This window comes from Brassica rapa, chromosome A03 (genome assembly GCF_000309985.2).
Source record: "Brassica rapa cultivar Chiifu-401-42 chromosome A03, CAAS_Brap_v3.01, whole genome shotgun sequence".
Classification (NCBI taxonomy): Eukaryota; Viridiplantae; Streptophyta; class Magnoliopsida; order Brassicales; family Brassicaceae; genus Brassica; species Brassica rapa.
This window is the reverse complement of record NC_024797.2, coordinates 37,518,598-37,530,701: the sequence shown is the minus strand read 5'-3', so window position 1 is coordinate 37,530,701 and position 12,104 is coordinate 37,518,598. Positions and strand designations below refer to the sequence as shown.

The window sequence follows — 12,104 nt, the reverse complement described above, 5'->3', positions numbered from 1 at the left end:
CCAATAAAACAAGTCAAAAAGAAAAAGAATATTGAACTAGAAATGCCCCCACCTTACATGTTCCATGTTGTAATCATAAGTCAACTTTCTGGAAATCAAATAAGTTTGGAGCTTTTGAAATGTTCAAGACGAACAATACAGAGCTGAAAGTTGATTCATTTTAATTTAAAAAACAACGTGCAAGCTACAAAATTACTTAGAAGAAGAAGACATTCCATGGGTTTGAAGATCACCTCAACTCCTATGAAACTGTATATCTCGTTCAAGGCATTTTATCAAACAGTTAGAAGACATGAATTTTACAATCATCCCCGGACCTTAAATACCGACCGAGAAAGCGATGTTACGGGGAACTTGGCTGATTTATACAATTCCCCCAAGCTTTTGGAATTTGATTATGAGATCAAATATAAGTAAGGAAAAGACAATATCGCGGCAGCAGACGCAGTGTCTCGAGTTGGTAGTGCAACAGAATTACATATGGTCTTCTTATCAGTGATTGAATGTGATTTGATGAATCCAATAAAAAAAAGTATGAGAAAGATCAGGAGTTAACAGAGTTGACTGAGAAATTAAAGGTGAAATAGAAAGTGAAGAAGCACTTTTCATCGGAACAAGAGATATTACGCATAAAAAGTAAGATTGTTATTTCTTCTGGTTCTGCATTGGGGAACTTTTTCTGGACTGGCTTCATGGTTTAGGAAGTGGTTGTCATTCGGGAAGAGATGTAACACATGAATGTGTTAAGAGTTTGTTTTAATGGAAAGGAAGAACGAAATATATCTTGAGTTTCATATAAAGTTGCAGAGTGGGGTCTCCAGTAGTACTCTTACAACGTTTACCAATACCGGAGATTCTGGACAGATATCTTGATAGCTTTCAGATGGACTGTAATAATCCTCATGAGCCAATAAATTTTTGGTCGAGAAAAATCCCGCTCGACCAGTTTTTAGTTGGTTTAACAAGGATTAATAAAAATAAAAATCGATCCGGTAGATTAATTTCTCGAAGGGACTGTCTTGTGGTTGAAAGACCTTCACTTGATAGTTTGGTCGAGACTTAAATATTTTGGTCGAATTTTCATTAAACTGGAAGAGATTTTTTGAGAACAAGACGAGAGCCAAAGACAAGGAATATTTGGTTGAAAAATTATTGAAAATTATCAACCAACTGCTACAAGTAATTTTGGACCAGACTCATGTCTTCCACCAGCCTGCTTGCTCAGTCTTTAAACACATGACTTGCACCTGCCTGCTTGCCTAGCTTCTTCAGTAACTGGCACATGACAATCACAATCTGCATGCTTGCCTTGTTTCTTAGATTGTCATGTGAGAAGCACATGAAAGGGCTGGAGTTTCTTCAGGTTAAGGAAAGGACAGCAGCTTGTGCTGAGAGTGCTGAAGCAGCTGGCCAGCTGTCCCCACTCAGCTTAGCTTTGTCCTGAGTGAAACCCTCACCTGAATCAAGCTCACCTCGTATTTAACCCCTCTCCAGCTGCTTCCCACGTTCAGAACCCTGCAGAAAAACCTAGAGGATTTTCAGCGAGAAAGAGAGAAAGAAGAAGAGAAAATCAGTGAGAAAATCAGAAAATTAAATCAAGAAAAAATTGTTGGTGATTTGATCTTCAGCCCTAGCTCAATCAGTTGCTGTGAGAAAGATCAGAAGGTGAGATTCTTAAATAAAACCCTAGACCTAGTTCAGTTCAGATCATGATCAGGCCTTGATCTTTCTCTTTGATGAATTCAGTCACAATCTAATCTTGGAGAAGAGGATCAGCTGAGGCCATATAGTCCTTTGGTTCATCTTGGTAAGCTTTGGTCTCTTACCTCAGTCATGTCTTGATCAGAGCTAGTTGATGTTTACATAAGAACTTGGTCGGATCAGTTCTCTAAGTGGTGATATAGTTCAGATTTTGAGTAATTTCGGTTTGAATCAACCTCTTAGAACCACCAGCTATGATGTTCTGATCTGGCTTTGATGAAACCAATTTGAACTCAGTCTGATCTTGTCCTGAACTTTGGTAGACTGACTAGAACCAAGCTGAACTGGTATAGTTTGAGTGGAACCAAGCTTGAACTGATCTGATCTAAGGTGTTAAAGCATGAACCAAACTAATTTTGTAGTCATTCACTTCTGTTTCAGGTCAGAGGTGGAGTAAGGCCTTAGGTATCCAACCAGTTCCAAGACTAATCTCTTAGGTGAGTCTAGATAGATGTTGAGATTGATTAAGTTAGTAAAGTCTCTCAAGTTTATAAGAGTGGTGTTATGTTTACTTATTGTGAACTATACATAAGAGTAATCAAAATGTTAAAGTAAGGTTAATCCTCATCTTAGTACTTGTGAACAAGTACTAATCTTAACTATGAAATAATCATGGTTTAATTAAGGATTAATCTTGGTTTAATTAAGGATTAATCATGGTTTAATTATGGATTGATCTTGATTTAATTAAGGATTAATTTTGGTTTAATTAAGGATTAATCTTGGTTTAATTAAGAATTAATCTGAAATTAATTAAAGAGTAATCATGATTAATTAAGTACTAATCTTGGAATAATTAAAAATTAATATGAGATTAATTATGGATTAATCTGAGATTAATTAGGAGTTAATTATGATAGGATTATTTTTGGATTAATTTTGGAATGATTATGGAAGTAGAATCATGTGAAGTCTTGTTATATTCAATATCACTAATGTCTCAGCATTACCGTGACTTGGTCCTGCGAACGGAACAAGGTCATGAAGACACGATGATGGGGCAGCTCCCTGGAGACCGTGTATTGCATGACGATGCAGTGTTGGATTGTTCATACCGAACATTCGACAATGATGGTGATGCTAACTCACTAGTCCCGGTTAGCCTTTGTGGTTTCTCGGGTCTAGTATATATATTGTATTATATGAGTTTAGTACCGGGCGGGTGTTGTGGAAGTGATGTTTAAAATAAGAATTCACAATGATGAATGATATACTATTGTATAGTACTAGTACTTGCATGATCATGTATATGCATTTGATAACTGTTTGGTTTATTATTGATTGTGTTGTGATTCTAGATTCACTGAGTAAATTAGTTGCTCATGACTCATTCGTGTGTGCAGGTAACCCTTAGGCGGGAGACACTTTACTTTTTGGACGGAAGGAACATCCAACCAGCGGTAGTATTTTGTTGTCCTTGCAACGTACCTTTTGAGGTATATTTACTTAAAACGTTGTTGGGCAATAGGCCATAGGATAAAACTATAACACTTTGTAAGATGTTTAAAGTAAATAAATAATGTATAAAAGATGTTTATAAATCACGAGTTCTCATATGATATTAGTCCTTGTCCAGGACGAACTAACTATCGAATATTGCTTTATCAGGTTGAAAAGCCTAGAGTAATATCCGATAGGAGCGTCTGTGTTCTTTGGTTGTTGGTCTAAGGCGATCGGATTTATTTCGAGAACCTCGGGTCGACCATCAGGGAACATCGACCGTGTCATTTCCGGTTATCTATGATCGGGGGTGTCACATGGACTGCCTCCATCTTTCGGGAATCTGTAATTTTTGTGGAAGTGGACATGCTCAATAAGGAAAGACACTTCATTTCTCTACAATACCTTTATACTCCATCCTCTTCTGTGTAAGGTATTAGTGCAATGGTATAATCAACCAGAGGAAAAAAACACTTGGGAATTTCTCTATGATCTTCAGTTAAAGTTTCCCAGACTTATACCTTGAGGTCAAACTCTTTCAAAATGGAAGGATTTGTTACTTTGATTTGAATACAGAGGAGAAGGGACACATGTTCATAAATGAGTGGAAGAGGCGTAACGAATTGGTGATCTAGCTCAAACAGGGGACTGAGACACGTGGAGTAAAATCAAAGGTCAGATGAGAAGTATGTTCAACTCGTCATCAATAACAAAGGAGGGAACGAACATTTTAGATTCATTAATACATTTTACAGAATGTAATCAGTCTCTCTTATCTCTCTTTGTAATCGTCTTCCACTGCTGTTGTTTAATTCATTCTCGGTTAGTGGTAATCTGAGTTCTATTCGATTGTTAAAAAACATTCTCATCTTTCCATATGAGAAATTATCCTCTTAATATTGAACTTTTAGACTCTTCTTCTGCTCTTTGCGTATTAGAAGTGCCATTGCCAAGGTAAACCGTATTGACTGATGCGAGTAACCGAAATAAAATAAAAGAAGACCAAGACTATTATATGCTACTGTCCACAGAAAATAGAAACACTTTTAGTAATAACAAAACATTAATACAAGAGGGAAGAGAATATTTGATAAAAAGAAAAAGAAACAATGAAGAAGTTATTCGGACCATCATCTTGGCTGCCCTCACTAATACAAGAGGGAAGAGAATATTCGAACTTTTTTTTAAAATTTCAGATTTTAATTATCGATATACAATTGATCGTAATTTTACTTAGCTGTACTGAGTTATACTTCGTTATAGTAAGTACTACTGAGTTAGTTATACTTAAAGCACCTCCAATGGGGTTCTACCCATTGGAGTTCTAAAATTGCCATATATACATATACATATATAGCAAGTTCAAAACTCCAATGGGTAGAACCCCCCCCCCCCCCCCATTGGAGGTGCTTTAAGATATACAATTGGTCGTAATTTCACAAAATAACAAGATCAAACTCGAATCTGTTCTCGTCTCTGGAACTTATAACATAAGATATAAATTACCAAAATAGGTAAGTGATCAAAAACAAGCAAATACTTCTGTCTTTCATCTAACGATTTAACAAACAAAAAATGTTGCAATGATAAAAGGGTTTACGAGTAAATAAAACTACCATTTTTTTCACTCGTCTTCATCGATGACCTTGGTGCCCAAACTAGACAATCCTTCAGCAGGAATCTCAGCGACAGTGACAAGAGAGTAAAACTCCTCCTTGGCGTCTTCATCATCATTTCTCTTACGTGCAACACAAACTCTGACTCTCCTAGGAGGACCATGAATTCCTCTGCTCCATATCTGCTTGTTCAGCTTAACATCCACTCTAACGTCCTTTGTTCCCATTGCTTTCAACACAAACTTCCTAATCTCTTTGATGGCACTGGGTGCCTTCTTCTTGAAGGTGTTGTGTACATATATTGATAATCGATCAAATCAATCAGCATCTCTAAAACCCTATCGAAAATGTACATGGAGCAATAAGGAAGGAGGTGATAATCTTCTTCTACAAACAATGAGATGTCACGACATTTTTACCAGCTATGCAGGCGCCTGTGGAGGTTGATAGTGTACTCCCTGGTAACAATCTCCTCCTTTCTTCCCTTGCCTTTCTCCATTTTTGTCTGATCTATGTTCTCTTCAGACGGCACAGTGAGAGAAAATTAAAAGAAGCTACGCAAACCCTAATATACAGATTCCCGTATTATTATTATTTGGGCCTGATGAATGGGTTTATGGTACGCAAATATATTGTCTTCATTATAAACTATAGTCTATTCTCCTTCAGTCCAAATATAAGTCCAGGGTATGTTATAATATAGTCCATTCTCATCCTGTCCTTCAAACTAAGACCATCATTAACGCTGAAACTGTGAACCGGTTTCTTAGAAATTTTAATTTTTATTTTTTCCTGTCTGAAAAAGAAAATTAAAAAGCGAACCAATCGTGAGCCGCCACTTGTCGGTGGAGTCCGCGAACAGTGCAAAAAACCCTCCAAGATCGGTCCTTATTTCACACTTCTAGGAACCGATTTTTGCAAAAATAATGGGACCCACCACTAAGAAACCCACTTAAACCCCCGTTAATTATGCCCTAATCTATTAAAATATAACAGGACTGCTGAAGACAATTCAGAAAAATTATGGAAGATGACTAGATGCAGAGAGAATGAGAGCCATTGCTACATGTTACTTTAGAACACTTTCCGAATCATCATATTCATTTGAATCATCAAATTCAGAAAAAAATAAATGACGTTTTTTGGAAAATATCTTTACAACAATCACATATGCGATAAATCAGGAACTCACCGCTTCAGTTACACAATGAGAGGTAAAACTTACATTTGTGATGCACCCTGATGGAATGAGCGCTTTATTTTTTCAGAAGTTTTAGGACATAGTGAAAGGAGATTTGACTCGTATGATCAATGAATTCTTATTTGATGGTATCATTATTCAATGATTAAATGACACAAACATTTGTCTCATTCTGAAAAAGATAAGCATGTTGATATGGTCCAATTTTTAACGATATTACAGCTCTTATTAGGTTCTTGACAAAGGGTAGGCAAATATACGGTATCTCTATCTGTCGTCAAAGGAATTTTGTCCCATTGTAATGCAGAAAACTGTCATATGAGCTCATGAATTTGTTTTCCCTTAAAGAGGAGATCTTCGGTTAGATGTTCGAGATGGGAACGTTGGCTAAGCCGTCCATGAACAACGTCTTTCTGTGTTTCTTCAATGACATTGTCAACTTCAGGACCGAGCTGGTGGCTCGGTGGATCTTTGATTTCATCAACCGGAGATAGGTTGTAGCTTGGGCTAATGTTTGTTTCAAGATGATGATCTCATTTTTCAGGCTTGCGGTATGTTGTCTGAAATAGATTCATGGTTTCTATTGTCTAAACTATTATTCTTGCGGGCTTCTTGGTGACGAAGCAATTTGAAAATCGATATGCTCCAGCTATTCACCCAAGATTTTTGTGAGTTGCTTTAAGCTTTCTGAAGCTTGATGTCTCATAACCTTCGGCTGACCTGCACGTTGAATCAAGATAAAGGAAACATTTCGTAACTCGCCTGGTGCATGGGATAGAGTTTCGTCCAGATTGACAATTAGTGATGTCGGTGGTGTTACACTGATGTGAGTTCCATCCGCGTTGAATTGCTGTCCTACGACATGCAGGGTGGAACCCGTGAGTTTTGTTGTTCTGGATAAATCAGATGTGTGTGTTCCAGTCAATTTTATTTGATTTTCACGCCGGATCTGAAGAGGGTTTTTGTATTAATTCCCACCTCGTTCCTTTAGCGCGCCAAATGATGGACCAGATGACCCACTCATAAATTATGGTTATGCTTTAATCTAAGATGTTGAACAAGTAATGAACAAAATGATAATGCATATGAGACAAGTTTCTTAGTGATACTCAAAGTTGATATAATGATGAAGAACAAGATATGTAAGAATACAAGTGAACTAGGTTAAGATCCGCGCCTTGCGCGGGACGAATATTATATATAAATTATTTTTAAGTATTATATATTTTCTACATGTTATGAAATAATAAATATATATTGAATAATTAAAAATTTAGTAACTATTACGTATATAATTAAATTGGTACAAATACTTAAATAAATTTTATTTATCCAAACAAACACTTTTTCTATTTTATATATGATAAAATTAAGTTTAAATGATATTAACATAGATATATAGTATATTTTTAATATTGACATCTGTTAAAACATATTTTATACTCATATTATTTTTACTTGTTTGTATTTCTTTATAACAAAAATTTTAAATCAATGATAACAATAAAAAATTTATGGGATGTTTAATAGTTTTAGTAATTTATAATTTTAAAAACATTCAATGCAAAGTTTAAAATCTAAATATTAAGTTGTCAACAATTGTTCAAAATGTTTATCAAAAATTTCAAATCAAATTCGAAATGAAAATACTTATGTATTTTACATGGTATATAATTTATTTTTAAAAAAATATTAATATGCATATATATAATATTTATTAAATGAGACTTCCTACTTATGTAATTTTGTAATCATTTGTATCTTGTTATAATATAAATTTTAAACCATGGATCACAAAAATTTCAGTGTGATATTTTTAACAACTTTAGTCATTTATATTCGTTTTTTAAAATTCAAAATATAACATATACGAAAAAATCTAAAATTTTATTATATAGTTAATGTGGTTGTTTAATTTATTTTAAAATGAATTAAAAATGATATAGAATAGACTGTTTTTTATCAAATATTTATTATTCAAAATCATTAATTATCATATATACTTTAGCCACATTAGGTAATTCAGTGATTTTTATTTAAGGAAACAATGAATAACATTTATGATTAATTTATGGTTAGTTTAATAAAAAGCTTATTATATATTTATATGGACCAACATATTTTTCTAAAGATTCTAAAAATGATTGTGGTGATGACATGTGGCTACAAAAATATGTTGTAATGCTTCCCTTTTAATATATAGGGGATTTGATTGTAAAAAGAGTATAATTTCGGTATGTGATTTTGAGGCTTGGATCCCTTTTTCTCCTTTGTCTTAATTTTATAGTCGGTTCTGAATAGAATAGTAACAGAGACGTTATATCCGGCTAGGAATATTAATATGGCTCAACCTAACAGGGTTATCCTTGACCTTGTAGGCAAACTTTTAGCACAAACCCTTACATTGACAAAAGGCTTAAAAGGCTTGAACATAATTAGCCTTAAATTTATAAGGCTTAATTTTAGCTCTTTTATTTTGCTTTATATAAACTGTATACAATATTTAATTGTATACTGAAATTTTAAATTTTTTCGATTATGCAGAATAAAGTTTTCTCACCACTCCGTAAAATCAATTTTTCTCGCCAAAACTTCAAAACGAGTTTTCTTGCCAAAACCAAAAAATTGAGCTTTCACATAAAACCCCGTAAAATGAGTTGCTTTTTCAAAACCATAAAATAGGGTTTTCTACCAAAACCAAAAATCAAATTTTCTCGTAAAACCAAAAATGCATTTTTTCGCCAAAACTTCAAAAATCAAGTTTCCGCCAAAACTAATAATCGGGTTTTCCTGCCAAAACCGTAAAATCAAATTTTCCTGCCAAAACCACAAAATCAAATTTTCTCGCAAAAAAACTTAAAATCGAATTTTCCAGCAAAAACTGAAAATCACGTTTTTCCGCCAAATGCGCAAATTTAAAATTTCTCCAAGACCAAAAAATGAGTTTTTATTAGATTTAAAAACAGTTGGAGGTTTAAATCACTAAAATATCCATCAGTTGTTAACAGAAGGTTAACATATTAATGGTGGGTTAACGGCATTAACAGCTTAATAGTTGAGGGTTTAAAAACATAAAATTTTAGTTGGGGGTTTTCCATCCGATATAAAAATAGTTAGGGGTTTAAATCGCTAAAAACATTTCATGAATTCTCATGACTCGTGTTATTTATATCATATAAATCAAAATTTTCATTTAGTTTTAAATTTTACCTTTTTAGCCTTTCTTTTGAATTCGTTATCTGCAAACTTTGTATTTGTGTGCATGGTTTTTTGTAGTTAGACCATCTCCAATGGTTAGCTTCACATTTTTATCTTAAACAATTCATTTTTTTTTTCAAAATGAAGTAACAATCACTCCAATGGCATGCTTCATCTATTTCTTATAAAAAGACTATTGCAAGTATATTTTATCTCTACTTTATCATTAATTACTAATAGACTCCTATACATTTTTATATTTACTTATTTTACCTAACTATTTTGTTTTAACAATAATCCAGCATAATTATTATTTCATATAAATTTAATATTATCATATAATGAATTTATTACATAACATGAATAAACAAACACAAAACATCATAATTTGTATAAAAAACACCATACATATAATTGTTTTCTACAATTGATTAACAAAAATGTTTAGAGTAAGAAATGAGCTTATTTATCTTTGATTCTTTTAAATCGAGTTAAAAAAGTTCTTAAAACAAATATTCATATCTTTTTTGATATAAACATCTGATTAGATAAAATTAATAGTCAAAATTTTGAAATTAATTGGATTATATTAAAGCATATAGTTTATTTCGTCAAAAGATAAGAATAAATAAAAGTTAAGGACCAATTTATAACAAAAAAGTTCATCTTCAAAAAAAAAATGAAGATATGTACAATACATTTCAAATTTGAAACAACAATGTTCATTACTTCATTTTGAAGCAAAAAAATGAAGTAAATTTGAAGCAAAACTTACTTCAAAATAAAGCAAAAAGTGAAAAATGAAGTGGAGTTGGAGATGCTCTCAGCAGATAATTTGATTTATAATTTTAGATAAAGAAAGAAGATGTGGGTGTAGTACAAATAGGTCAAATTTTCAATTTCCTTTATTAATTTCATTTAGTTTTTAAATGTGCTTTTCAAAAAATGATCTATATTCTATTTCTGAAGGACTTCCAACCAGTCGGTGAGACAGGTCCGATGTTAACGTTACCAGTAGTCACCACACTCACACTTGCGCTGAACTTGGGCACATCACCGTGGATGTCGTTGTTCGACACATCCAGTGTCCTAAGCCTAGGCAAACTGGTAAGCTCTTTCGGTATACTCCCGGTGAGTTGGTTATTAGAAAGATTGATGGTTTCCAAGGAAGTAAGCTTAGCAAAACTCGGAGATATCGTACCCGTGAGCTCCTGCCTCTCAAGATCAACCACTGTAACTTCATTACTTACAGAACAAGAAATCCCAAGCCAGCTACCACCACAAGGATCATTCCCTTTCCAACTCTTGGCTAGCTTCACCGGATATCCAAACGACTCAGCTACAGAAAGCAAGGCCTCGACACGAGGATCGCAGGGAGTACCAGGAGTATCCAGACAGAAGCTATTCGTGTTGGCTATTACATCAACAGCGACTGAGTTTTCGAATAACGGAGTCGGTCCTTGAAAGCAGTTATTAGTTAAATTCACGACAGTAAGGGATTTGAGACCAGTAAAAGAGGGTGGGACAAGGCCAGTGAGCTGATTCTCTCTTACATTGAACAACCTGAGAGACTGTAAACCAGATAGATCAGGGATGGGACCCGAAAAGGCGTTAGCTTGCAGATCAACCTCGACGAGAGAAGTCATATTCTGTAACACCGAGATTGACCCGCTGAGGTTCTGTCCGTTGAGATAGAGTTGCTGTAACGACGAAGCTCCGATGCTTGCAGGCAGCCCTCCCTGCATATTGTTCCGAGATAGCTTTAAAGAAACGAGGCTCGAGAGCGTATGGGAGCTGAAGAAATCAGGAATCGAACCCACGAGGTTGCAGTTGACGAGAGAGAGGTTTTTGAGTGACGTGGCTTCTTTGACGGTTTCCGGAATCTCCCAAGAAGCAAAAGGGTTGTTGTCGAGGTAAGCTTCTTGTAACGAGTTCATCCCCGAGAAGAGATTCTTAGGAGTCGAATCGAACAGATTGTCGTGCAGATTCAGCCTCTGTAGACGCGTTAGTCCCGAGAGGTCAGGAACCGGGCCGGTGATTTTGTTGGAGAAGAACTCGAGGACGATGAGCTCGGAGAGTTTCTGGAGATCCGGAGGGAGAGTGCCGCTGATCCCTTTCTGTTTAAGCTGGATCCTCGTCACGCGGTTGCTTCCGTCGCATTGGACGGCGACCCATTTGCAAGGGTCAGGGTTCGACCAGTCCACGTCTGGTGTGAGATGAAGAGTAGATTTGAGGGATTGCATAATCGTTGCATCGTCTTGAGAAGCGGCCAAATTCACTAGGGAGAGGAGGAGACAGAGGAGGCAAAGATGTGATCTTGTCATTGTCGCGGGAAAGTGAGGTGGAAATGAGAGACTACTCGAGAGTGTTGTGTGTGGGTGTGTGGGAGAGAGACACTGTCTCTATTAATAATAGATAAACAGTATAAAATGGGGAAAATATTCATAGTCAAACAAATGAATGTTTGTATATATCCTGAATAATCATATTTTAAGTAAGAAGATCGAAACAATTGACTGACTGGATGAAAATTTGGTAACTCTCTGACCACTTTTATGGTAAGAAGGAAACAAAGAAAAATCTACGGATCAAGATGAGAAAACGATATGGTCTTTGATTTATTATTCTCTTGCCTGTATTTCTATGATTGATTCTTTTTTTTTTGGCATTTTCGGCTCCCACTAATGATTAAGGAATTAAAAGAATGTGTACGAATTGAATACTCTACCATGACTTGGATGAAAATTTGGTAACTCTCTGACCACGTTTATGGTAAAAAGGAAACAAAGAAAAATCTACAGATCAAGATGAGAAAAACGATATGGTCTTTGATTTACTATTATCTTGCCTGTATTTCTATGATTGATTTTTTTCTTTTTTGGCATTTT

At 34.8% G+C, this 12,104-nt stretch overlaps 2 protein-coding genes across 2 annotated transcripts; both read right to left on the bottom strand.

The window, feature by feature from the left end:
- Positions 1-4,645: 4,645 nt before the first annotated feature.
- Positions 4,646-7,364, bottom strand: LOC103849642 (60S ribosomal protein L31-1). The gene is made up of 2 exons (XM_033288127.1): positions 5,237-7,364; positions 4,646-5,105 (listed from the first exon to the last, which is right to left on the bottom strand). The coding sequence occupies exons 1-2, from the start codon at positions 5,314-5,316 to the stop codon at positions 4,826-4,828; spliced, it is 360 nt and encodes a 119-aa protein (XP_033144018.1). The 5' UTR covers positions 5,317-7,364; the 3' UTR covers positions 4,646-4,825.
- A 2,802-nt stretch (positions 7,365-10,166) lies between these two features.
- LOC103849670 (receptor-like kinase TMK3) lies at positions 10,167-11,540 on the bottom strand. The gene has a single exon (XM_009126398.2). It carries the CDS (start codon positions 11,538-11,540, stop codon positions 10,167-10,169), a length of 1,374 nt encoding a protein of 457 aa, XP_009124646.2.
- Between the last annotated feature and the right edge of the window lie 564 nt (positions 11,541-12,104).

Excerpts from the sequence above, each read along its gene's own strand:
- LOC103849642 (XM_033288127.1), bottom strand. The coding sequence starts at position 5,316 with ATGGAGAAAGGCAAGGGAAGAAAGGAGGAGATTGTTACCAGGGAGTAC. Across the intron at positions 5,106-5,236 it reads CACAGGCGCCTGCATAGCTG|CACCTTCAAGAAGAAGGCAC; the intron begins GTAAAAATGTCG and ends ATATGTACACAA.
- LOC103849670 (XM_009126398.2), bottom strand. The coding sequence starts at position 11,540 with ATGACAAGATCACATCTTTGCCTCCTCTGTCTCCTCCTCTCCCTAGTG.